The sequence below is a fragment of the Drosophila pseudoobscura genome, chromosome X, assembly GCF_009870125.1.
Source record: "Drosophila pseudoobscura strain MV-25-SWS-2005 chromosome X, UCI_Dpse_MV25, whole genome shotgun sequence".
NCBI classification, from domain to species: Eukaryota; Metazoa; Arthropoda; class Insecta; order Diptera; family Drosophilidae; genus Drosophila; species Drosophila pseudoobscura.
In genome coordinates this window covers 55,051,074-55,077,613 of record NC_046683.1, presented here as the reverse complement: position 1 = coordinate 55,077,613, position 26,540 = coordinate 55,051,074, and the positions used below count along the sequence as shown (strand labels likewise).

The window sequence follows — 26,540 nt, the reverse complement described above, 5'->3', positions numbered from 1 at the left end:
TTACGTTCCACGCAAAAATTTATTTAGAGACTCACATTTTTTGAAATATATATAATCATTATTTTGAGTTAAAGAAAATATAAAACTGTTTGGAAAAATGACTTAAGAAATTGTTGAAAATTTCAGAGAAGAACTTGGGGATTTGGGGAATCTGAAAGGATTAAAGATTCAAAAAACGATGAATTATTGGGAACTTTTTTAAAGGGTTTCGCGAGAGGGTTTGAAGGGCTAAAAAAAGAGCCAAAATTATTTAAAAGAACAATTTTATTTATCGATAACTTTAAGGCCTAAAAAAAGGGAATATATCGTCTAGAAATATATGGAAAAGATACGGTTTTATGAGCTGTTATGGTTATTACGATTCTAGGTAATTTCATAAACAAAATCAAAGAATTTTCCCATTAAAACTTTGGACAAATAACTATAGTGGTTTCTGGATCATTTTAAGGCCTTAAGATATGAAATATCCTCCAAAAAGCTTGAACAAATATTAGTCCTAAGAACATTATGATTTGGGAATAATTTGTAAGCCTAGAATAGTGAATTTTTGCATCCTTTCTTTGTTTTAAAAGAAAAACCCTACCCAATAATGTGTCCCAAAGATCATTAACCCTCTCAACGTTGATATACCCCAAATGTTTATAAGAATTTTAACAGAAATAATGCAATGGGCCATTAATCTCTGTGAAAGTGTCGTTATAGCAGTCTGAATTGTTTCCCCATCTTGACCAAACAATTTTTCATATTTTAATGAGACAAAAATTACGAGACATATCGTAAAAAGACCCTGATATTATGCATATATACATATGTCTGTATATAGTAGCTATCGAGTGTACTCGTACGTGTTTTCCTCCCGGCCCTCCCAATCTGTCACTTTTTAACACTTGCTCTCCCATGTCGCCAAAAGAACAAATTGTATTCTTTCGATTGTTATTTTTGGGGATTTTCGCTGAGAATAAATACATATTTTCGGGTTGACGGAAGTGCGCGTGTCGGCGCGACGCCATTTAAGCTAAAAAATATATGGAATATGGCTATATAATGTGTACGGAGAGAGAAACAAAAAACGTACGAATGCATTAATATTTCAATGGCGTTTGGAACGCGCAAATCTGTGACGCCCTCGAGTCGCGGTATTTGGCAAAGTTCGATGTTGAAACCTGACTTGAATGCCGAATGATATCGGCGGCACTTGATTTCCCTATATAGAAATTACAATATCTTTCGAACAGTAGCCACAGATACATGGCCTGTGTATCGGTGTATCTGTGTATCCGTGTATCTGTGCGTCTATAGGGAATATATAAACCAGTCGGCCATCAACTAAATGTCGGCCCTGTGGCCTGCATAAACAATTTGACGTCAATTCGAATGGAAATAAAGATCTGCCTCTAGAACCGGCCAAAAATCAAAATAAACCCAATGTTTTTTATTTGTTTTTCTCTTGGGTATAAATCAAAAAGCCATTAGAAATTGTCTGGAAAAGATACGGAGAAGAAAAATGCGTTTTACTGAATGGATTGCTATATTTAAAGTGTGGGTTAGGGCTATGCCTTCCTTGCAGATTGAGTCTACACTCAATGGAAACCCAGGGGGGGGGGTGGCAAAAAACACTCAAAAGAAATGCAGTGCCAAAGGGCGGCTTTTGGCAAACAAAAGCAAAAAGCTTTTGGCCAAGTTTTTATGTGGCATGCAACATTGAAAAATAAATAGGCAGAGAGCCCAAGAATATTTAGCCGGTGACCCTTAAAAAGCAATATTTGACATTTGTGCTCAAAAGATACATTTTATGAGTGCGGCAAAAAGAGAGACAAAAAACCAGAAAGAAAAGGTATGAGAAATGGTCTATAGGTCAGAATATAAGGCAGGAATTGGTTGGAGATGTGCGTGGATCTGGTGGATATTGAGTGGAAAAATATCTGGTAGAAGTTGGAGGATTATCGCGGAGGAATATCGGAGATAGAAACCAAGAAATCTCTGGTCTCTCCTAGTTTCACCTAGAAAACGACATTTATGACAGAATTCCATCAAAAATAACTCTTTTTTGACACTTTCAGAGTTCTCAAAATGATATACCACCCCCCTACGTTTGCACGTTTTCATCGGTAGCATAAAAACTTTCAACCGAAATGATTTAAGGCATTCCTTCAGTCAGATTTGAAGCCAACAAATGATTTTAGTTGGACTTATTTTTGGTGGGAGGCCTTAATTGCCGACAAGATGATCCAATTTTAGAGATAGAGAGGAAAACTATTGGAAAAGTACACAGACACACACATACGCACGCACATGGATAGATAGATCCGGCTGCCAAATAGATACAAAAATACGTAAAAGATTCTAAGCAAATGGAATAGATACAGATACAAATTGGAATACGAAAACTGAATGATTCAGCCACACCTCTCCTCGGTGGATCTTCTCCTATACTGATGTAACATAAACGGATGTTTACATAGACAGCTGCTGTACTGTACTTACACTTATGGCGCGTACTGTTGGGCATTTATATGTAGATGTGGATGTGGAGCTGCTTTTATCATTCCAGAACTGAAAGTTAGTCGCTCTTCTGTTGCGATTTCTACCTTTCTTTGTGGCTTTTGTTTAGGCCGCTCACGTTGTCACAGAAACACACACGACGACGCGCAAGGAGGGGGTTACAGGGGGACAGCGGGACAGGGGGGGCGGCGAGGTTAAGGTGCGGACGGTTGACAGGGGGAGGGTTGGGATAGGGCCCAAAGTATGTTAGAAAGTAAAACGCGCGAAACAACAGCAACTATTGATTACTGCGGCACAAAACACAACACAGCACTCCGTCCCACGACAAACAACGGGGGCACTCGCGGAGTACTGGGCGGCGGGGGAGGGGGGAGTCCTCCTCTCACAAGCCGTCGCCGGCTGAAGTTATCGCAGAGTTGGGAGTCGATTTTTGTTGTGTTGTGACAGGTCCCGCCCGCTGTTGGCGCGTTTCCGTAGACAAATCCAATTAGCGATACGAAATGCGCACACCAGACAGACACACCGACGGTTTCCTCGAGATAAAACCTTTTGAATCCGTTTCAAAATCGCCTTCTTTAAATGCAATTTTCCCAACAAAAAAAAACAACAAAAAAAACGCCACAAAATATTTGAAAAATCCACCAAAAAAGACCACGGGCGCGTAGGAAAACGGGAATGCCGAGAACGCCCCGGATGACGGCGGGAGGACGGTGTACGGTAGACGGTAGATTGCGAGGCGCACGGGAAGACAACTAAAGCAAAACTGAACAGAAGACCAATCCGTAACGGAATCACAACCAAATAGCCAAAGAATAAGAGAGCTTTTCCACTCAGAACAGAGACAAAAACACTCGGGCGGTGGGGGGGAAAGGCGTGAGGGAAAATGCTATTTTTGCCAACAGAAAAAACCGACTCAAAGCAGATGAAAATGTTTATAGAATCGAAAGAGTGAGCGGCAGTAGTGGGTGCATGGCGCGCCGGCGTCCCTCGGAATGAAAGTGAATATTGTGTGCGTGAGGGCGGGAAAAAGCATTGAAAATTAACTTATAACGGTGCGGCGCACACTCCACTCACCTTGACATTCGACAGCTGGGAAATCTGTGTCGGGCATCAACAGCTGTTTGGATAGAATACTTTCCATTCAAATATCCTTCCATTTCCTTGTCCAAAGTTATCCAACTCCAAAATTGCCTTCCATTTCCAAAGCTTCCTTCCATCCCCACACAAATGCACTTTTTACACACGCACTTTACACACACACAAACACTGCATTTACCGGTTGACAGAAGGCGCAGGGGGCCCTAAAACCACGTTTTGTTGTTGCCGCAAAAGTCGTACATTTGTGCCGCCAGCAAAACTTAAAGCAAAAACTTACCTATAAATGGCTGATTGATTGAGCCCTGTACCTGAGCACCTATTAAACGCTAAACTAAGCACTTAATCACATCATTTTAATTATTAACAACTATCACACACACACACACACTTATGGCACGCGGGTTAATAAATTTTCGCGCCGCAAATTGTTCCAATGGGAATTTCGTTTGGTTTCGGGTTCAATTTTGCCGCACACCGCGTAAAATCAGCAACGGTGGCTCTGCATAGGCACAACAGTACAGAGGATAGTATATTGAATCGATTTCGGATCAGTATTTATTTAATTAAACCAATAAAACTTAGGAAAACCGGATATTATTTTGGAATATTTTGTTTGGACAGCGTTAGTGTTGTGAAATTTGCAGGGCAAACATATGACTGGCATGTCTAGACTCTAGAGTGGGAAAACGCTGCGGTTGGCAGAGTTGCAAAATGTCGATGGTCTTGCAGCCCTAGAACGAACGCATTTTGGTTAAAACGTGAGAATTAATTTGAATTTCTCAGCCAAGAACGCATCAAATACCAGCCAAAAATGGCCCGTTCTGAGGTGGAGACCAAACCGAAGCCCAAGGGCAAAAAGCGCAAGCACGAGAAAGCAGCTGCTGCCTCGAATAACAGCAGCGACGACGAGGTGGCCACCAAAAGTTTGATTGTGGAGCCCGAAATGGAGGAGCAAGCGCAGAGAGCAGGTAAGTGGGAGCTTGCTGTGCTAAAGAATATCCATTTATCTTACAAATCCATTCAGGCAAGCGTAGGCAAAAGGAAAATGACGCCTTGGCCAAGCAAAAGCGCATTAAACAGACCCCAGTAGCCGTGGCCCCCGAAGAGGTGGAGGATAACCCAGAGATTAGTCCCCGGAAGGTAGCCAAACGCAAGCAGCGTGAGGAGGCGGCTGCCCTCAAAGCGAAACGCAGCAAGGACGATGGGGACGATGATGAGGAAAACGAGGAGAGCCTGCCCACAGATGCACAACTGCAGGAGGCCTCCAAGCCGGAGAACACCAAAGCCATTGTCACCGTGCGCCAGAAGAAGAAACAGAAGCATCAGCAGCGTCTCGAGGCCCAAAAGGATCAGAACTCCAACAAAGAGGCCAAGCGCAATGAGGAGTACCTGCTGCAGTGGAAGAACTCCCGGGCGGAGTGGAAGTTCGTGAAGCTACGCCAGATATCCATACAGCAGACGGCCTTCGATGAGGAGAAGCTTGCTGCAGAGATCTGGGACATAGCCCTGGAGTATCTGGCCAGTTCCCAAGGGGCAGCTCGCGCAAAAATCAGCAAACTGGCTGATGAGGTCATCGAAAAGCTGGACAAAGAGGGAGAGAAGCTTGAGGATGAGGCGGAGCGCCAGAAACTGATAGAATCTACACGCTATCAGCGAGCCCGTGACCTACTCCAGAGCTTCGATTGAGTGTTACGACTATTGTTAGTGTTTTTTCTCTAGAATTTAATAAATAAAACTCTTTCTATTTTGTAAATTACAAGTCCACGTAGGCCAAGAGCTTGTCCATCTGATCCACGCGCTGCTGCAGCAGCTCCTGCTGCTCCTCCTTCAGCTTGAGCTTCGACAGCTGCTCCTCCTGCAGCAGAAAGTGCTGCATGAACAGACGAATGCTCTGCTTGAACTGCTGCAGCTTGGAGTTCTTGGCAATGCGCTCGAACGACTGCTGCAGCTCTCGCTCGTCGCTGGCGAGCAGCAGCTTCACCATGATCTCGCGCATGAAGAAGAAACTAAGCCTCTCCAGCTGCATAAAGTCAACCACTTTGAGCACAGACAGCTGCAGCCCCGCGGAGAGTATCAACTGCTGCAGAAAGCTGGCAAGATTGCGGATCTGCGCCTTCGACAGCGATTCAATGTCGTTGATGCGATCCCAGGTGGCAAATTGAAAGGCCAGCTGGTACTTTCGATTGTACTGACAGAATTTGAGGGCCAAATGCGCATAGTAGGGATTCGCCCGGCGCTCGTTGAGGGCGCAATGTATGATCACATAGGCCACCGCGCGCTGATCCTTTAGCGACAAGTGGAGGATCTTCTCGAAGGCATCCACGTAGTCGGCGGCACTCATGATGATGCAGAAGATATTCCTTCGCTCGGCTGTGTTCATTTGCTGCTTTTTGGCCAGCTCCAGCAGTTGATCGGCAAATCCCGCAGAGGATCCCGACTGGTTCGCCTTCTGTTTGGATGCCGTGCCCATTTCGTTGAGGTTCCCCGTCCAGGCAGAGCCCACAATCCACCATTTGCCCACCTTGTCGGCGCGCAGCAGATCCGCCAGCGCGATGTTGAGGGTCACAACATAGCGATCGTTCTTCAGCATGGCCTTGAGCCGCTTGCGCAGATTCTCCGCCAGCTCGGGATCGTATTGGGGCAGCTTGTTCATGTTGTTGTTCTTCACGGCATTCAGTATGTCCACCATGAAGCGCAGGCGGGGATTCTCCTTGAGTTCGAGCGGTGCGGCGGCAATCTTTGACTGAACATTCTGCATCATGGTCTTGAAGGCCAACGGATCGTCCTTGCGCAGGCGGAACCCTATCGACTGGAAGATCAGCAGCAGACATTCGACTGTCTTCTCGCAGAGGTTGTCGGCCAGGCGACCGATCAGCTCCATCAGGAGACTCAGTTCGTAGATCTTGAAGATGTACATGTAACAGAGGAGCAGCACAACGTTGTTCAGCTGCTTGTCCTCCACTGCCAGGCTGGCGAGATGCCCATCCTTCAGATGGCCGTCAAAGAGCTCCACAAAGGTCTGCAGAAAGTGTGCGCCAATCTCGCTGCCGATTTGCGCGTGCAGATACGCCAGCAGCACCATATGCTCTTGGACCATGCGCTCCTGGGTGCGTGTCGGTCCCAGCAACGCCTCTTGCAGCAGCCTTGTGAGCGTCTCGTTCATGTTGTAGCGGGAGTTCTTCATGTAGAGGGCCTCAATGCCGACGGCAATCTTGTGGAGATTGGCCTCGGACAAACGATTTAGCAGACCCTTGCATTGTTTGAGGAGGCGTGCCAGGATCTCGGCCTGCTTTTCGTTTGTGCCGGCACTGGCTGCTGCCATTAGGGCACGCTGATGCGGCGGTATGTACTTCTGGCCGGCGGCTGTGGCCTCCTGTTCGATGGGATCGGGCAGTATGTTGCCCTCGGCGTCGCGTTTTCGGCCATAGATGTCTTCCTTGACTGTAGGGAGGGAGATGTGAGATTAATGGAGGTGGGACCCACTTGGAGATACTCACATTTGGACGGCTGCTCATCCTCCTGCTGGTCTTCATCGTCTTCTTCGCTGTACTCCTCTTCGGAATCCTCCGTTTCGCTCTCCTCTGCTCCTTCCGATTCACTGTCGCCGTCGCCTTCTGGCAGCTTCGTTTCCTCATCTTCGCCTTCATCCTCGTCACTCCACATGCCCGCCTCTTCCCTCTCCTGCTGCTCTTTCATCTGGCGCTTCCTCTCCTGCTTTTCCTCCCACTTTTGCTTCTCCTCATCATCGTCCAGGCAAAAGTCCAGCAGGTAATCCAAGCCATCGTTGAACATCTTGCGGACCAAACGATTCTTGTCCTTGCTTTTGTTGAGCTTCAGCTTCTTCTCCAACTTGGCGATCTCCCGGTCCTCCTCCTCGTTGTCGACCTTTAGCTGCTTCACCCGCTGCTTGCGGGCCTTGCCCTGCAGCTCCTTCTGCTGTCGCAGCTCACGTCTGCGCACCTCCATCTCATCCTGGCGCTGGATGGCGCCGCGCTGCACCTTCGGCTTCTTTCCCAGCGGTTCATAGGTCTCCACCTTTCTGCTGGCGGGAAGGAGGGCATCTACTTCGGCATCGCTGAAGTCCGAGGCAATGGATTCGTCATCATCCGCGTCCACTTCCCCAGACAGCAGCTGTTCCACTGGAATCTCCTCGGGATTCACTTTCGCGCTTCTTCTCTTCTTCTTCTTCTTATCTCGGCCACCCTTTGACGACTGCGCGGCCGCTTCCGCAGCGACCACGCGCTGTGTACCGTTTGTTTTCCCCGCATGGTAGAGCCTCTTGTGGGTTTTCTTCACCTCCTGTTTCTGTTTGCGCTGCTCCTTGCGGGTGAGACGCTTCTTCATGGGCTCCTTTTTCCTGATTTTAACCATTTTATGGAGATGATGGCCTGATGGGACTCCCTCAGAATCACATTTAAACAATCAGCTGTTTTGACGAATCAGTGTTGTGTAGCACGTGTATTCACCTGCACGCTTTTTGGCATTATTTAGTGCATTTAAGGGGAATTCAATTTTATTTTAATTTGCATTTTATTGAATAAAAACAAACATCAACATTCAAGCCATGTCATCGCGCTGGTATCCCATCTATCAACGCGGCAATCCCCAGCTGCGGGTATTCCTGCCCAACTTCTGGATGAAACTGGTGCGGCCGGAGGAGGCGCAGCCGCCCAATGTGGTCACGTTTTCGGTGTCCACGGAAATGACGATCCACGATGTGCGCAGCTACCTGGAGAAGATCTACAAGCTCCCAGTGATAGATGTGCGCACACGCATCGCCCTGGGCGAGACGAGGCGGGACCAGACCTATGGCTATGTCACAAAGAAAGACGATGTGAAATACGCTTATGTAACGCTGGTAAGTGCAACATGCGGCATCATCGCATCTCAATGGGGGGTGCTAGCTAATGTTTTCCCTCCTTGCAGCCCAAAACGGAGGAATTCAACTTTCCCGAGCTGTTCGAAAAGAAGGCCGAGATTAAAGAGAAGGAGGAGAAGTCCATGGACGAGTCCAAGAATGGCTTCCGCAAGTTCCTGGATCGCAATAAGAAGCGTCCCGGCACGCCCGGCTGGTACTCCATTTAGAACATAACATACGTTTAAGGCATAGGATTTAAGATATTTGTTGTTGCAACGGCCTATTAAACATTTATTTCGAAAGTCCAAAGAAGTTTTGAAGTAACTTAAAGCTTAGCTCCATTATGTCGACATCTTCTATGCTTCGACTAGTTCTTGGATTCCTTGACAGCGGCAGCGACCCAGGCGCGGATCTTGTCCTCGTCCTGGAGTCCAACCATGCGCTTGATCTCCTTGCCATTCTGCAAGACCACAAGAACGGGCACGGCCCCCACGTCGTAGTCGAGGGCCAGCTCGCTATGCTCATCGATGTCAACTTTGGCCAATTTAATCGAGCCTGCATTTTCGCCCACAATATTCTCAATGCGCGGCGTCAGCAGCTTGCAGGGATTGCACCAACTGGTGGAGGGCGGGGAGGTAAAGAGATTTAGTATGAGTTTTCCTTGTACGGAATGGAATACCACACTCACGTTGCGAAAAAGTCCACAATCACGGGTGTCTGGCTGTTCTTCACCTTTTTGTCGAAATCCTCGGCGCTCTGCACTTTGAAGATCTCCCGACGCTGCGCCGACACTGACAGCGGACGCATCTGCTGTCCACGGATGAGTTGACGCGTGCCGCGTCCCAGGGTGTTTAGCAATTGGCGCTGCATTTTGTATTTGAGCGAAAGAAATGTTATGTTACGAGAATTGATTGCAAAATTGTGGCCTGACAAATGACAAAAACAAATGTCGAAGGTGCTGCCAGCTGATTTGTGTGGCGTTGCCACAGAGTCGCGTTCGTTTTCGGCGGGTGTGTGAACACTGCAGCACTAGAGGTGAGCCAAGTTGTTACTTCAAGGTCACGGTGTAATCATGTTATGCGAACAAATTTGAATTTAATTTCACTAAATTTGAACTGAAGGAGTATTGAGTTTTTGTTTACTATTTCTATCTATGCCAGAGATTCCCAGCCTGTTTTGCTTCTAAAATATTTTCCAATTCTTGGGTTATTGCAGGGTCAGAGTTGGCTTTTTTCGTGACACCGTTTGACGTGACTTTTCGAACATCTCTAGTTTTGTGATTTTCCTCAAATTCGAAAGTGTGCACACACCCGTTCAGTGGCAGCTATATTTTTTAGTGAAATATTTTTGTTTGTCGTAATATCAGACAACCACTGCGTTTTCGACCAAATTCAGAAATTACTTCAGCTCTAAAAACTCTCGTGGGTCAGGTGACCACCGCCAATATCAGGAGAAACTATAGCTAGTAGCTACAACAATTATCTGCGACAACGCACACGTAGTCGCCGTCGCCGTCGTCGTCGTCGTCGTCGTTGCAGTCGTCGTCGAGTGGAAACCCCAATTAGCGAGCGACCCCCTCGCTAAACTGCGCTGCGCAAATGGCCGTTGGCACTTGTCGGCGGGAATAGTAGACTAGACAACTAGGATACGCGATGGACGATCTGTCGCAGGGCGACATTTGTCGCGTGTGCCGCTGCGAGGCGCAGCAGGACCGCCCGCTCTTCTATCCGTGCATCTGCACGGGCAGCATCAAGTACATCCACCAGGACTGCCTGATGCAGTGGATGCGCTATTCGCACAAGGAGTACTGCGAGCTGTGCGGCCACCGCTTCAGCTTTCAGCCCATCTACGCCCCGGATATGCCGCGCGTGCTGCCCGTGAAGGACGTGCTCGTGGGTCTCATGTCCGCGGTGCTGGAGGCCGCCCGCTGCTGGCTCCACTACTCGCTGGTGGGCCTCGCCTGGTTCGGACTGGTCCCACTCTCCGCCTACCGCACCTATCGCTATCTCTTTCGGGCCAACTCCTTTGACATGATCCTCTCGCTGCCGTTCGACATCTTCTCCATGGATAATCTGCCTTCGGATGCCTTTCGCGGATGCTTTGTGGTCACCTGTACGCTGCTCTCCTTCATTGGCCTCGTCTGGCTGAGGGAGCAGATCCTTCATGGCGGCGGACCCGATTGGCTGGAGCGCGACGATGCCCCTGCGGCCGCCCAGCCAGCTGCGGCTGCTGCCGCTCCAGGGCCTGCGGCCGCCCCTCCGGCCGATGAGGCAGATGCTTTCGCTGCCGCTGTGGCTGCCGTTGAGGCTGCCGCCCAAGATGACAACAACAATGGCGAGGCCCCACAGGATGTGCCCCCCATGGACAATGCAGCACCGGCCCCGGCCGACAACGAAGGCGATGTCCAGGGAGCAGGCGGAGATCCGAGAAATCCAGCTCCAGTTGCCGCTGGGAACCCAGCAGAAGCAGAGGCCGATGAACAGAACTGGAACCCCATGGAGTGGGATCGCGCCGCCGAGGAGCTGACCTGGGAGCGGCTCCTGGGACTGGACGGTTCGCTGGTCTTTCTGGAGCATGTCTTCTGGATCACTTCCCTCAACACGATGTTCATCTTTACGTTTGCCTTCTGCCCGTATTGCGTGGGCAACTTCATCCTGAGCTCCATGGACCTGCTGCAGCCGGAGAAGCCTCTGCTGCACTTCCACGGCCTGATAACGACTCTCTTTGGCTACTGCTGCATCGGACTGACGCTCGTTGTGCTGCAATTTCTCGCCCACACCTTCCAAATGCGTCGCGTCTGCTGGTTCATCGGCCTCTGCTACATTGTGGTGAAGGTCTCGCTCCTCTCTGTGGTGGAGATTGGCGTGCTGCCGCTCGTCTGCGGCTGGTGGCTGGACATCTGCTCGCTGCCCCTGCTCGATGCCAGTCTGAAGGATCGCAAGGCGAGCTTCAAGGCGGCCCCGGGCACCTCCCTCTTCATTCACTGGATGTTTGGCATGGTCTATGTCTACTACTTTGCCGCGTTCATCTCTCTGCTGCGAGAGGTGCTGCGTCCGGGCGTGCTATGGATCTTTCGCAACGTCAACGACCCCGACTTCAGTCCCATTCAGGAGATGATCCATGTGCCTATTGTGCGGCACATCCGGCGACTGGTGGCCTCGGCCATGATCTTTGGCTTCGCGGTGCTCCTGATGCTGTGGCTGCCCATACGCATACTGCAGGTGGCCTGGCCCAATTTCTTGCCCTATGCCCTGAGCGGAGATGCGGAGGTGAACGATTTGAGTCTGCAGCTGTTGCTCCTGCAGGTGAGTCGCTGCTCAGCCTTCCTGGAATGCCCGTTAATCCTCTGCGATCCTTCCCATAGATTGTCTTGCCTGGGTTCTTTGAGCAAACCCAAACTCGCATCTGGCTGAAGGGTGTGCTCCGCATCTGGTGCACGGCCGTGTCCTGGCTTCTGGGAATACGCAGCTACCTATTGCCCGCTCCAGAGCCCGAGCCGGCAGCCGCCGCCGAAGGCGAGGGCGAGGGCGTGGGCGTGGACGGAGCCGTTGAAAATCCCAATCCAGATGTGGCGCCGCAGGCTCCACCGCCACCGCCGCCGCCGCCCCCTGTGGATCCGTTTCCCATACATCTACCGCGAAATCTGGCCGCCGCCCATCAGGCGATCATGCAGCGGGATGCGCCCATGGGCTTCCAGCCGTACGAGAAGCCCACTCTCTTCGCCTTCCGCCTGTGCGCGCTTATGACCCTGATGTGCCTGTCGATTGTGGGTGCCGCCATACTGACGCTGACGGTGCCCGTGTACATTGGTCGCCGCCTGATGGTGCTCTGGACGGGACAGCAGGCCGAGAAAGGAGTTGCTGCTGCTGCCGCGGCGGAAGGAGGACCCCTGCCAGCCGTAGATCCCGAGGCGGCAAGGAAGAATGAGCGACTGTTGCGTGCCCACGAGCTGTACACCGCCGAGATTGGGGGCTATCTTTGCTGGATTGTGCTCCGCGGAGTGGCTGTGGTCGCGACCCTCCTGCCCCAAGGTCGCACGGCGATTGTCAACAAGCTGAAGCACTGGGCCACCGTCACCCTGCAGTACGCCCTGCCCGTGATCACGCTGGTGGGCATCTTTGTGCTTGTGCCGCTGCTTTTCGGCCTGCTCCTGGAGCTGGTGGTGGTGATACCGCTGCGCGTGCCCCTACGCAAGACACCCATACACTTCTTGTGGCAGGACTGGGCGCTGGGCATGCTCTACACAAAGATAGCCATTGCCTTGACCCTCATGGGGCCCGAGTGGCATCTGCGGCGTGCCCTGGAGCGTGCCTACACGGATGGACTGCGAGATTTCGACCTGAAGTTCGTGATGCGGGACTTGGCCGGGCCGGTGGTGACGACCTTTGGCCTGGCCCTGGCCATACCCTATGTGATGGCCAGGATGGTGCTGCCCGTCTTCTTTGTGGATCGCTACACGCGGCAGTGCATCTATCGGCTGGTGTATCCCGTCAGCTTCGCCGCGGTGGGCACCATCTGTTTCGTTCTCTTCCAGATCAAGCAGCTGAAGAAGCTCTATCTCTCGATCAAGGTGGACAAGTACTTGGTGGGGCAGCGTCTGGTCAACTATGAGAACCGCAAGAAGCAGCAACAGCAGCAGCAGGAGGAGGAGCAGAAGGCACGCGAGCTGAAGGAGCGCAGGGACAAGGAGAAGGAGCTGGGCGTCGATATGGCAATGGTGCCCGAGGAGTATGCCGATCTTTACGGCGCCATCGACGAGGAGCCGGATCATGCGGACCTCCTTGCACGTGTGAGGCGACGCCGAGAGCTACCGCCACGGCCCCCCCTGCGGCCAGACGCCAACGAAGAGCTCCTCTAATGCTGCTCCTCTGCCTGTGCCTATCGTCGTGTATATCTTTGTCGAAGACGGAAGCTGACGGACAAATCTTCAAGTGAAATATACAATTTTTTTGTTTCTTCCTGCTTAGCGCCCCTTGCTCTACGGCCCCCCCCCCGCCCCCACACGCATACATATGTTCTTGGTTAAGTTAAGCTTCTGTTGTGGTTAGTTTTTATGTTTTAGCTACAATTGTTGAACTCGAGATGACCCCCGCTCCCCCCACTGACCGTGTCTAGATTCTAGAGTTTAAGTTGTACCTAGGAATATAAGAGAAAACAAACAACACCTATGCATCTACTGCACTTCAAAATAAGTAGATAACCCCCAAAACATAATGTAGAGTAATGGCCCATATATTAGATCGAAGGCCCTCTTGAGAATCCCTCTTGAGAATCGTCTAAAGGACATGCGAAATTTCCCCTTTCGAGAATCGAAACCAAAACCAAATTCAAAATAGATGCAAATTAGGAAACGATTAACGAAACATACATTTAAAACATTTAAAAACCTTTTCGAGCTAGCTTTACGAACTTGTAAAAATTATATATGTATACATAATAAATATAAATGATTTAAAATTAATTAATAAATTTAACTTTAAACTTCACAAAAAACGTCTACAATCCCCCCAAAAAAAAGGGTTTAACAATTAAAGAAAATTAGCAGAAAAATAGGGAGCCAAAAAGGGAGCCCCACTTGAAAAGACCAAAGAGAAAGCGAAAAAGTCTTAGAGGAGCAATTGCGAAAAGGGGAAACAAAGGAAGACCCAAGCCATGGCTGAAACAGGACCCACATAATCTTCATAAGCCTCAACAAAGGAAAAAAACGAGTATAATTAATTTGATTTCCATTCTGGCATTTTAATGATCTCTTTCTTTTATTGCCACAAAGGCGTTTCCAAACGCCACTGAAATTGTCTGACAAAATTCACTCCTTCAGGAAAAGGATTCCAATTAGAGCACCAAATTAGTACCAGCCAAAAAAAAAGCAACTAAATGTTAATTGGTGTTCTTTCTTATTCCTTATTTTCTGTTAGGTAATATTTAATTATATATTAGCTATTATTTTATATTTATTCCCCTGGTTGGCCTTTGGGGTTCCAGTTTGGGCTCTAACTCGCGGGCCATGGCCAAATCTTTGTTAATGGTCCACCAATAAGAATTTGGTCATGATCATCGGGAGAATTTCCTCTAGTGGAAGGAGGTGCATACATATGGATTGATATTTCAAAGGGGCTACGAATAAGCATGTCGGATTTTTGCGGCCACGGATTCATGTAGCTAATTAAATATAGCAATTTTTAATAGACTACTATAAGTGGTTGTAGGATTATCACATTTACTCCAACTTAAAGGAATAGTTTTCTCCTAGCTGAAAAATGAACATTACATTCGAGCTCTAAATGCGAGGTCTGTCATGGATCTGTATTGTAAGACTTGCGGGCCGCTTTAAGTAATTTAATATTAGTTACTTGCATTATCTGATCTATAAATAATACTACCAATACTAATGCCATACCATATGACTCAAGTTTGAATTTGAGGGCACCAATTAGCACTTGCGGACGAATGGCTCGTATTCCATATCTCTTTCTATTACTCTTACTTTCTCTTACTCGATTGTAAGACGAAGGAACGAAGAGGATGTAGTTAGTGTTGTCCGTTCAGGCGCGCCTGTCTCCGTTCCAGATGTTGATTTCGTTCATCTCGTGCCTCGCCATCGGGACATGCTCACACGCACATTTTCGTTATCTTGTTGGTCGCACGGCAGTTTCCCTACCAACCATTGCATTAAATGCAAAAAGGAGTACGAAATGGCCTGGATGAAGACGGCGATCTTTGCCGAAGGATTGAGGGAAAATTGTGAAGCCAGACATTGCCTGCTTTGGCGAGGACCAGTTTAGATGAAGCTATCGAAGAGGGCGAGCTTCCGACTATCATGGGCACTGTAATATGACCAGGACCGCGCTGTGTCCGGCTTTGGATAAATTGCGATGCTGTGCGTGGGGCTGGAAGGCGGATCTCTGCCCAACAACAAGGGGGATATGGCCTTTCTTGGCCACTGTGACGTTGGTGTTGGGAAGGACGATCGCCAGGAGATCAGCTATAAGTATAAATTAAGATAAAATATATTTTCTAAAGACAATATTGCCATAAAATTAGTAATTCGCTTGCCTGCTGGCCTTCTACATAATTATATTTTGGGGGCTGCTCGCTGCCTCCATCTTTGCAAGCGTCGTCGCTGTTGCTATCTCTTTTCGTCTGCTGGTGCCCGCTGTCTCTGCTGCTGCGCTGCTCGTCGCATCGTCTCTGCTGCGGTTTTTGTGGGCTTCTGTGTGTGTGTGTGTGTGTGTGTGTGTGTCTGGTTTGGAGAGGCTACTGCAGTCCGTCCCCCTTTGCTAATGCCACACTCTCTATCCCCTTTTTTTGAAGCCCACGCCCGGACAAACGCATGCTTTTGGTTTATAATTGGATTTTGATTCGTTTTGCATAAAAAGTGTGCTTATATTCCAGACGCCAGCCTGACTATTCGCTATGTGTGTGTGTGTGTGTGTGCGTGTTGTGCGGCTTCCAGAGGCGCCACTGGGTCCCTGACTCTCCAGTCGCCAGCCGAAAAAAAAAGAAAGAAATTGCCACAGCAACACCAATGACACTTATTTGCCGCCGCAATTGTGTTGCGGCGCTGCTTCTCGTCGCATTTTCGCATTTGAATATAATTTGACTGCATTTTACATTAATTATACCCTCTCGAAAGGGTAGTATTACTTGTGCGAGAGGTGTGACACATAATTCTCCATTAATCGGTGGGAAAAGTCCTCGGAAGGGTTCGAAAGGGTATCTCAGCCGCGGCTTCCAAAATCGCCATCATTTCCCCTCTTTATGTCCATTTGCTCCGTTTTGTTGGTAGTGTATTAGTGGAGTGGCGGTGGCTGTGGCGGTGTTTATTGCACAAAACAAACCACGATTTTGCAAACCAATTTACATATTGCACATACGCATATGCCGCTTCTTTTGATTGGAAAACAGCCCTGGGTACGGGCAGACGGGGCAGCAATTATATTTTGTTGGTCCATAAAACAAATGCATTATATATGTGGCACAGTCCACGCAGGAGACGCAGCAACTAATTGGGCTCGCTCAGGATGAGTTTAGGCGTCACCACAACTGCTCTCTTTCGAGGACCATCCTGTGCGTCTGTCAAACGTGAATAGCGTCAAGCGTGTGCTATCCCTTTCTAGCGCTTGTCTCTCTGTGAGCGCCGAGAGAGAGAGAGTGGATGGTCCTCCACACAGCGCACGACGTCACCTTATCCTAGACTCCTCAAACTATAAGATTCCGCTAAAGTCACGAGAAAGAGTTAATTGTCCAGTCACAAGGAAATTCCATAGAAACCAACCAACTTTCTGTCAGGTCAATAAACCAATTTCTCTGTTTTTAAAGAGCCCACTGATCTCCCCCTCCTGCGCCTCAGCCTCTCCGGACACCGATTATGGGGAGCATTTCCCAAGAGCCCGGAACAAGTGGCTCGTAAGTTGAGGTTAATCTCTCGCATCTTGTTGGTCCCTTTTCCAGGCAGCCAGCAGCCAGCAGCCAGAAGCCAGAAACTAATAAATTTATACCACCCACTGTGCAGCAGAGCAGCCACCCACCGTGCCCCACCGTGCCCCACTGTGACCATCCCAGCCGGACATTGTCCGGGGAACACACCTCTGAAAAGGATATGAAGTCGAGAGGAGGGCCCGGCCCGAGAGCCCGGCCGAGGCGTATTTAATTTTTTAAGCACAGTCGCTCCTGCCGGAGGAGCTCTGGCGCCGACATGCGTGCTTTATTGGCCATAATCGTGGGGGGGTGGACAGGGCCCAGACGGTGGGCCGAGGGCACTTAGCACTCCTCAAGTTTAACAACTTTACGCTCAATCAGGCGCCCCGTCAGCGGCACAGTGGGCCATAAAAAAAGTAACAGCTCCTCGAACTTCCAACTTTAACCCCAGCCGGGGAGGGCACGGGCTGGCACGGGCTGGCACGGAAGCGCGCCCACTGCCGGTCTTTAAAGTGTGCGAACACTGTCCATTGTTGTTGTTCTTGTGGCTGACGGGAAAAACAAACCCCCAGCACAGGAAACTCGCCCAAGAGGTTAACAAAAAAAAAAACCCCCCAAAAGAGAAATAAATACAATGGGGATCCTCTTTGGGGCTGCGGAAGTTTTTTTGTTTTTACGCTGGGGTTTGTAAAAGGAATTCCCTGCACAAATGAGGGGTACATTAGTGCGGGTAAAAGGGTGGTAAAGGGGGGGAAAGCACTTGCAAATAGGGCCCAAAAGGAAAGCCTCGACCAGCTCTTGAGTCCCTTGGCCTGATCCTCGAATTCTTCTACTGCCAAAGAGCATCCACAGATCGCCGTGGGACCCCAGCTCAGATCCGTTTTGCACCTATTTGTTGTATATTTTCCCCCTTATTTTTCTGAGGTTTTTGTTTTTAGGACTCGCCCAGTTTTGGTTTCCTTTCTTCCCATCTCCCTGGGCAATGGCTTTTATACAAATTATTTTATTTTGCGTTGGGATAATAATAAATTATGGCAACGGAAATCAAAAGGCCACTCCACTCCATTCCATTCCATTCCACTCCACAGGAACAACAACAGACATATTTTCTATGTTGCTCTAGCTGTTTCCCCTGCCCCCCCTGCCACCTCCCCCAGTCCCACCACCGAAGCAGGGGATGCGGATGCGGATGATGGCGGTTACCATGGAGCCCCCCCTGGTGTATCACTATAATAGAGCATAACGAGCTTAAGAGAGGGTGTCAAGGGCTGCCGGCAGGTTGCCACACACTTGAGAGATTGTTGCAACAAAGCTGTTTTTCAGTTTGCTTTTGTTTATGGCTAATTTTAGACAATTTATGGAGTGTTGGTTGCCGCTTGATAAGAGCTTCAGCACCAGCGAAGGCAATTCATGCAAATGAGCTTCGCTTAAAGCCGTGTCCCCCAGTCCCCCCCCGCCCAGTCCCCTCCCCCCATGCTCGTGTGTGGCACGAATGATAAAGCTGCGACAACGGGGATACACTTTTTATGCGAGGTGTGTGGGTGGGTGTGGGTGCGTGTGTGTGTGGCATGGGGCATGAAGATATCACTGCTGACATATGAAGTTGTTAATTTTCACAACAACAAAGTGGGACGGGAAAATGTTTGCAATGAGAAGCATAAAGAATGCTTTTGGATGTTGACAGGAGTTCGGCGACGTCATGGAGGAAGGACAGAAGCCCCCTCCCGGCTCTGTTTATCCTTTGCTTAATGCGCAAAAACAACTCCAGTCTCCAGTATCCAGTCCGCAGGATTGTTTAATGTTACCCCCAGGGTCCCCAAGGATTTGTTAACATTTATTATAATGCGAATCCTAATTAAAGTCGGGCACATGTCGCCAAGAGAATTTCTAATTGAAATTTAAAACATAAATCAACAACAAATATATTTCCCAAATTGAATTAAATATTGTGGGAAAACAGAGTGGAATTTCGAATGAGTTTCCCCAAAGAAATCGATGTCCTGTTTGGGGCAAAAGGAAACCTGATGGGAGGACCAAGTTTCAGCTGGAAATCCGCTTAGGTCCCTCAAGAAAAAGTCATCAATTTTTGCTGTAACATAAGGTGGTTCTACAGATGTCTAATGGAGCCATCAAATTGCATTCTGTGGTGCCTTGTCGGGTGCTGAGCAACAGGGCAGGACAGGACAGGACAGAGCAGGAGAGGGGCCAGCAGGACCCAAAGAGAGGCTGTTATGACCGACTGACCGATTGCAAAATGCATATTCACATAGTTGGAAATCCAATTAAAACTATTTTCCCCAGGCAGCTTAATGAAGTCTGCTTTTCCATCGGAATTTCTGCATTCAACATCATCGGGCATTCCCTTTGGGCATTCTGGGCATTCGATCTTCCGTTTCGAATGATTTTCATTTAACATTTTCGTTCAATGAACTTTCAACAAAGTATATAAATGGTTGAAATTTCTGCACTATCCCCGTGCCACCCCACCACCGCTCGACCATGGGGCTGGTCACTCCAACACGCGGCCAAAAGTTTTCCATTTCTTGGTACTACTTGAGCACGCGCTCTGGCGGGTCGAAACGTTTTGGGCCACTTTCAGCTTTGACATAATGCAAATTATATGATTTTCATTTCATTATTTGTACAGCACTTCCCCTAAGTGTTTAATTTGGCTAACATTTCCATAGTCTTGTGTGTGTGGGTGGGTGGGTGTGTGAGTGTAAGTCTTGGCCTTGTCAAAAAACCACAAAACAATTTAAGTTAACAAACCTTCGGGGAACTTTTGCTATTTGTCGCCAGCGACAATTGCAGCGACAACAGACACCAGACAGGCTTTGACTTTGAAAGGAAAATCTCTCCCTGTCTGTCTGTGTGTGGGTGTGTGGGTGGTGGGGTGGAAAACTTTTGAGTTCTTTCTTTGTGATTAGGCTTTTCTAGCAACATACTGACTTTCTCTTTAGAAGAGCGAGAAGATAGGGAGAGAGAGGGAGAGGCAGAGAGAGCAAGTAAAGCCTTCGGGCAGACCCTGTTGTTGATGTGGCACACATGGCGTATGATTGACATTCCCCTCACATCCTTCAACATCCTCCTGTCATTAGATCTCCACTTGAGTGAGTCCTCCGTCCCCCATTGCCACTAAGAGGACACTCGTGGAAGGAGTACTACTTCGTTTAATATGTTTGGACATTGATTAATTGTCAGTCGAGTCGTTCGTTCAGTGCTTCCTTCTCGCTGGAACTGATTTTCGGGCAGGGTATTCCCCGCTTCGGCGTGCTCCGGTGTGCCCGTTTCCCGTTGATTTGCTTTCGTTTACATTTCATTAGATTCAAATTTGATCATAATCATCATCATTACAGCAGGGGCTGCTGCTGGGGGCAGGGGTTGGGGCTGGAGGTGGGGCTGGGGCTGGGGCTGGGGCTAAGGCTGGGGTTAATGTGCACAGCTGGGTGCCCGTGAAATCAAAAGGATAATAGGATTAGATTAATTACAAATGGCACGGTGACTAAGAGCGCGTACATTGTACATGCATACATACATACATATATCTATCACATGAAGAGACTTAGAAAATTAAGCAACGCCCACAACAGATTAGGAAGGATACGTGTACAGACATTTGTGTAATGTGCAAAAGGGGGCAGGGAAGCGATTGCCCAAGAGAATGGTGTGGCAGGGCAAAACGGGAATCTCTCACCTATGCGGATCCTCTCCCACACACTTCTTAACTCGCCCCCCTCCCCAACAGAGCAGGGAGGGCAGGCTATCCATATTCCAAGGCAGCAGCAACAAAAAGCAAGCCGCTCTTACATGCATGCTTACCTGCGCTCTTAAGTTTTCGCCTACGCTTTAGGTCATTGCACTCGCAATGCAGTAGGAAGAGAGGATCAAAGATAAGAACTCTGCAAATCTACCTCTTCTCTGCTGATGATGTCATCTACGCGCTCACTCCCTCTACGCTCCTAGAGCATAAGGCAAAGCAACAGCACACACACCACAGCACACACATTGCAAAAGCATAGCCGCTCTCAGTGAAGGTGTTGCGCTCTTAAGTTTTCGTCTCCCTTTTAGGGCATTGCCCCTGCACTCACACCACATGCAAGAGGAAGAGAGGATCAGCAATAAGAATAATCTACACAACTCTTCTATGCTGATGAGGTCATCTATGCGCTCTCTCCCTCTGCCCTTCAAAGCAACAGCAAACACCACACATAAAATCAAAGCCGCTCTCGAATTTTCTCAGAGAGTGCGTTCACCTTGAATTGACCGAATGCTGCGGGAAGAGCGCTCGTCGCAGACGCATTTTTTTTTGCAACGTGAAGCTAAAATTGCGGAAAAATAGTGGAAAAAGTGCGGAAAAATATGTAAAAACCCGTGTGATAAGTGTAGAAAAGGTTTACAAAGAAAATCTGCTGGAAAAGTGGTGAAAAATGTTGTGAAAAGCCGCAAAAGTGATTAAATCTAATGGAAAAATCCCTGTTCCATGTGTGTGGAGAGCCAAGGAATTAGGAACAATTAGAAAAGATCACTGCAAGTGTGAAAACAATTAATTTCAATGTTTCTTTCCACTTGAAAAAAGGCCAGAAAAAAGGCAATTGCGTCGCAGTTTTAGCGCTGCTTCCAGCGCACGTTTCCAGCTATGGGAATTTGAGCGGAAAGAAGACGATGCAAAATAACGGCATCAGGGCGAGTCGCTACGCTTGAGTATTTTTTTGTTGAGTTTTTTGCTTTTTTCTGCTGTGAAAGTGAGTGTGCAGTGCCAAAAGTGAGTGAAAGTGTTAAAGTGAGATCGAATTCGAGAAAAAATCTACCGCTAGAACTGTATAAAGAGCGTAAATAGGAGCAAGAGAGAGAATATCAGCAGCAGCGGCCTCTCTGGATTTGCCAGGAAAGGAATGTAAGGTATTTTTAGCATTTATTCCGTTATAGCTGTATTAATTTTCGTTTGTTTTATTGGAAATGTTCTGCTAATTAAGTTCTGCTTTAACAGAAGGAAAATTGCTTTCCAGTTGGAGGAAAACTTTTCATCTAGCACGAAAAGTTCTTTGGCTCGGTTTGTGAATGTCATTTATGGGGAAACACTTAGGCTTACAACTAGGCCACAATAAGGAGGTGGGTGGTGGGTGGTCTTTGGTGGGAGACAGCGAAGGGAAAGTCAGAGCCATGGCAACATTTTGCAACTAATGACAGAACCACAAACTGAAGTTTCGACAAGTCGCAACACTTTGAATTGACGAACTGCTTGCCACGTGACACATGTGTACAATTCGAGAACTTTGTCTCCCTCCTACACTCGGGCTCCAAGGGAGAGATTTTGGTCGTTTAATCATTTGCATGCGATTTAATAAATCAGTTGGATTGGAGAGTTTTTGATGATTTGTTCTCTATGTTCTCTATGGGCTCTATGGGTATCTACAAATGTACATTATATCTTTATCTTTGGAATTCCATTTGTCCATCTGGGGCTCAGAACTTTTGGCAACATCTGTTGACCCTTCCCCCTTCCCAGCCCATGCATATGATATGTGGAACAAAAGCAATCCCTGACGGGACTCTCTAGGGATAAACTTTACCCAAAATGCAAAGAGTACTCCCTCTCTCTCTCTCTCTCTCCCAGCCGTGCAAGTAGGCCAAAAGTAAGGGGAAAGCCATCAAAAATGTAGCCATGATATGTGGCATGCAGCATGGGGAAAGCAAAGAAATGTGTTGCATTGTAAACTTTTTAATAAAGCCACAAAATAGCCAGAGAATAGCCAGAGAAAAGAGGAGGACGACGCGTGCCATATGGGAAATGGAAAATGGAAAATGGACAAAACAATATTTGATGCATGACAAATCTGCTCGTAGAAAAATTGTTGTTACAGACAGATAATACAGTGATTTCTCCATACAATGGAGATGCTGCCAGCCTGCCAGCCTGCCATCTCGCCATCCCGACAGCCACATTTTTATGCGGGGCTTTTCTCATGCATATAAAATGCTGTGGAAATATGCAGATTATAAGAATTTCCAAAGGATACAGAGGATACAGAGGATACACATGCATGAGGGCCCAAGAAGAAGGCGAGGATCCCTCCCTTTGCTGGCCCCTCATTAATTTGTATTCATTCACCTTTCAATCTGAATCACGCATTCATTATTCATTCGAAGCGTAAGCCCAGGGGAAACTCTATCTCCATTTTCTCCACGATTTGCCCGCCGCACACACTCAGCATTCAACATAAATCTAAATCAGCTTTCGGTCTAGCCACTTGCCGCTTGCCACGTGCCACGTGCCACAAATGTGTGAAATGTGTCTCCCGCTGCAAACAATTCCCACACATTTCATTCATTCTTTTTTCGTTGTGTTCTGTTCTGTTTCTTTTTAATTCGCACAAGTGTCGTCCCTACCACGACACAGGGCACACAACCCTCCCCTCCTCCACCCCTCTGACACCAGTGGCAACGTCAACAACAACAACAACAACGACAGCAAGTGGCAACTAGCAGCCGCAAGTGGCAGCGCGGTTAATTGGAAATGAACTCAACAGAGCAAAGGGCACACAGAGAGGCACCATGGCAGAGGTCCATTGCCAGAGCAATGAAAAGGTGATCCCCGTGATGGATCCCTGACAGATGGGAGTCCAACTGGGGGCGAGCTTGAGGAGGCCCGCCCCCACCTGGACAGCGAGCTGTAAAACAGTTTCATGTTTAAGCAATCACTATTTATGGAGAGTTTCGATCTGCTGGGATCGTGGGATTCTCAGTTGAGCGCCGACACCCCCTTCTGGCCATAGGCTCCACCATAGTGGCTCTTCTTGAAGACTGCAATCGAGAGAAGGGCATTTTATTTAGAGGTTGGATCCCACCTGGATCGATTTCGGCCACGAAAGAGCGTTGTGGCAGGGCGGCGGCATAGAGCTTGTCGGGGGGACCATAACGCTTGGCTCCCAGGCATGCCAATGCACGGGCCTCATAGCCGCCGTAACCGGAGCGGTAGCTGGGCCTGTGTGCCACAATGGCCGAGATGGCCAAGAGGCCAAGAACAGGCAGAGGAGACGCATCTACCATTTGTGTTGGCCTGCGATTCGTGTGCTGTCCAGACGGGACCCAAGTCGATGCCCAGTGCCGCGAGGCGGATCAGGCACTTTCGGGGTGCCCCGGCAGCATCCACATCTCAAGCCTGATAAGGCCCGGAGACTCCAACGCCACCGTCTCCAATTTCTATGCTGACAGAGCCGGAGCCGGAGAACCAGCCAGCAAGGACTACCACAACCTCCGGGAAGAGAAGCTGGCCGCCCCAGAAGCGAGCCCCCGGCGCGGCTCAGCACGCTCTGCACTGCAGCGTATCTGCAAGGGGCCGAATGTGGCACGAAAATGGTTGAACAGTCGGTCTCCAGGGCAATTAAACGCCTCACACGATCTCTGCGCTGTGCCTCCTGGAAAATTTTTCATTCAACTCAATTTTGATGCTTGAAAAAGGAGTTACGCTTTCGAGGGCTATGCCCAAAAAAACGTGTTAAATGTGCCACAATTTGGCAATAAAAAACTAAATTTATTTGCAATGAATTTGTACCGATTTTGGGCGAAATATGGCCCAGAGATGCGTACTTTCGCCTGGTGTGGTAGCCATGTAGAGTACATGTATATGTATATGTAAGTAAATATGCATTTCACATGTAGATACGAATCCTCTGGTCTGGGGCTCTGGTTTTCGCTTTCGCAAAAGACCTTCCGAAACGCAAAAGCAAGTGAAAACAGGAGCCTGCTAAAAAAAACTCTGACAATTTCCGCAAAAGTCGATGAAGTGTATGAGTGTATGTCGTACATATCTACCCAATACTCTACACTGCATGCTACATTCTACACATCGGTGTATAATCTTGGTTTATGGGTTATCGAATGCTCTCTGGGGCTTCATTCGTTCGTGTTTGTCTAGTTTTTGGATGAGAACTTGTTGCCTTGACCCTTGTTGGTCGTAGCTCCTCGTTGCTGCCGCATGCTGTTGCTTCATTAGCAAAAACACGTCCAGAGAGTGGACCAAAAGGGGCTGAAGAGGCAGAGCCGAAAGAGGGTCTAAGATGCAGAGGAATTGGGAAAGAGGTGCCTCTGAAGAGGCCCTAAGGGAGAGGGCAAAAGGACACACAAGGGGTTTCAAATCACTCTGACCCCAAAAACACTGGGACCATCGCCTCACAGATGCTGTAACCCGAAACGCAGTCAAATGTCAACAGCTGCGGAAAAGCTGGGGAAAGCCAAGAAAACAAGAGACGGGACGAGACGAGACGAGACGAGCTTCGGGGGCAATACTTTTCGACAGTATGACGCCCTTGTGTATCCCACGCCCACATTATGTCTGTGTTTCGCCATTGTACATAATATATGTACTTAGGAATCGTGGCATGGGGCGGGGAGCATATTTATGCGATTGTGTAGGATGTTGGACTTCTTCTCGAATGCTTAGGACCCGCGCCTGGAACTCCTCATTATTAAATGCCAAGGCAGAGGCGCCTTAGATGGAGCCTTTGAAGTCCTCGCCAGGACGACTGGAATGTGAAAGGTGTGGCAGCTGCTGGGGAAATAAGCCTCGCAGATGCCACCGCCGTCGATGAATCTGAATCTCCAGCTAAATGGTTTAGTGGGGGCTTATTTTGAATGTATTTCGCGGGCTCGTGGGTTCAAAAGCAATAATTTACTTGATTTCACGCGCCTCCAAGGCGGCGGCTCCAACCTCCCAGCCCCCCATCCTCCCAGCCTCCCATCCTCCCAGCCTCCCATCCTTCGGAGTCTAAATGGATACCAAATGGAAGGCAAATTGTGTGGAATTATGATTATTGTTGGGATTACTAGTTCTCGGGGTTGGGTGTTGGTGGCGTATCACTCGCTTAATTGCTTTTTCCTCTGACATTAGCTAATGAAAAGTGTCCCTGCCGTAACCAGGAAAAGCGCCACGAAGGAGTTGCCAAGAAAATTTACCGAAAATTGGCTTTACCTTCGATGCGAAAATTGCCAAAAAAAACTTGTCCCTTTTCAGCAATAAATTTGCCTAAAAATCAAGCAAAATGGTAACAGATTTTCCTTCCCATACGATACACGACGATATACGATATACGATACGATGTATACATTTTCAAACAGGATTCCTTTTTCTTTCTAATTGATTTATGAGATAAAAAAAAGGCACTTTTCGATGTAGAGAAAAAGTTTAGCGAGCCAGAGAAACTTTTGTGGATAGAAGATGTTAATCCCCCGGGGAGAGCCCCCTCCCCTGAGCCCCCCACCCTATAACATATGCCTGCCCGTTGACGTCATACTCCCTTTTGGCCAGAGAACAATGGAAAGTCGGCTTCAACAAGTGTTTGCAAAAATGCAAATTGTTGTCCCAAGTAGTTTGTGGCTATATCTACATATTTAACTACAAATACATGCATGTATCTACACAATACATAGATATGTACATCTTTAATACATGCATATATCTTTTTCGTATCTTTATTATGGATTATGAAAATGGGAAAATAAGGCAAATGTGCGGTATTTGCATAATTGATATTTAAAATACAAATTGAAAAGCATAAGAAGATGGCCATCCCCCTCGAGAGAGAGAGAGAGAGAGAGAGAGAGAGTAATATGTCTCCTGGTCATATATATTAATTGAAAAATAATATACATGAATGAAGGATATGGC

At 48.2% G+C, this 26,540-nt stretch overlaps 6 protein-coding genes across 6 annotated transcripts in view; 3 read left to right on the top strand and 3 right to left on the bottom strand.

The window, feature by feature from the left end:
• Svil (Supervillin) overlaps nucleotides 1–2,580 on the bottom strand; it is a 136,443-nt gene extending 133,863 nt beyond the window's left edge. Inside the window, exon 1 of the mRNA XM_033385219.1 lies at nucleotides 2,485–2,580. The gene's annotated coding sequence lies outside the window, so the exon portion shown is untranslated. The remainder of the gene's footprint in view (nucleotides 1–2,484) is intronic.
• Nucleotides 2,581–4,281: 1,701 nt separating this feature from the next.
• On the top strand, nucleotides 4,282–5,359 carry LOC6900866 (uncharacterized protein C7orf50). The gene is made up of 2 exons (XM_002135187.3): nucleotides 4,282–4,568; nucleotides 4,625–5,359. Exons 1-2 carry the CDS (start codon nucleotides 4,412–4,414, stop codon nucleotides 5,284–5,286), a joined length of 819 nt encoding a protein of 272 aa, XP_002135223.3. The 5' UTR covers nucleotides 4,282–4,411; the 3' UTR covers nucleotides 5,287–5,359.
• Nucleotides 5,302–8,076, bottom strand: LOC4813826 (nucleolar MIF4G domain-containing protein 1 homolog). The gene is made up of 2 exons (XM_001354015.4): nucleotides 7,098–8,076; nucleotides 5,302–7,041 (listed from the first exon to the last, which is right to left on the bottom strand). Exons 1-2 carry the CDS (start codon nucleotides 7,969–7,971, stop codon nucleotides 5,354–5,356), a joined length of 2,562 nt encoding a protein of 853 aa, XP_001354051.3. The 5' UTR covers nucleotides 7,972–8,076; the 3' UTR covers nucleotides 5,302–5,353.
• A 51-nt stretch (nucleotides 8,077–8,127) lies between these two features.
• On the top strand, nucleotides 8,128–8,767 carry mRpL23 (mitochondrial ribosomal protein L23). The gene is made up of 2 exons (XM_001354014.4): nucleotides 8,128–8,458; nucleotides 8,527–8,767. The coding sequence occupies exons 1-2, from the start codon at nucleotides 8,165–8,167 to the stop codon at nucleotides 8,683–8,685; spliced, it is 453 nt and encodes a 150-aa protein (XP_001354050.1). The 5' UTR covers nucleotides 8,128–8,164; the 3' UTR covers nucleotides 8,686–8,767.
• On the bottom strand, nucleotides 8,713–9,581 carry LOC4812770 (thioredoxin, mitochondrial). The gene is made up of 2 exons (XM_001354013.4): nucleotides 9,147–9,581; nucleotides 8,713–9,075 (listed from the first exon to the last, which is right to left on the bottom strand). The coding sequence occupies exons 1-2, from the start codon at nucleotides 9,326–9,328 to the stop codon at nucleotides 8,826–8,828; spliced, it is 432 nt and encodes a 143-aa protein (XP_001354049.2). The 5' UTR covers nucleotides 9,329–9,581; the 3' UTR covers nucleotides 8,713–8,825.
• A 163-nt stretch (nucleotides 9,582–9,744) lies between these two features.
• LOC4813545 (E3 ubiquitin-protein ligase MARCH6) lies at nucleotides 9,745–13,773 on the top strand. Its single transcript, XM_001354012.4, has 2 exons — nucleotides 9,745–11,763; nucleotides 11,823–13,773. The coding sequence occupies exons 1-2, from the start codon at nucleotides 10,111–10,113 to the stop codon at nucleotides 13,314–13,316; spliced, it is 3,147 nt and encodes a 1,048-aa protein (XP_001354048.3). The 5' UTR covers nucleotides 9,745–10,110; the 3' UTR covers nucleotides 13,317–13,773.
• The last annotated feature ends 12,767 nt before the right edge of the window (nucleotides 13,774–26,540 follow it).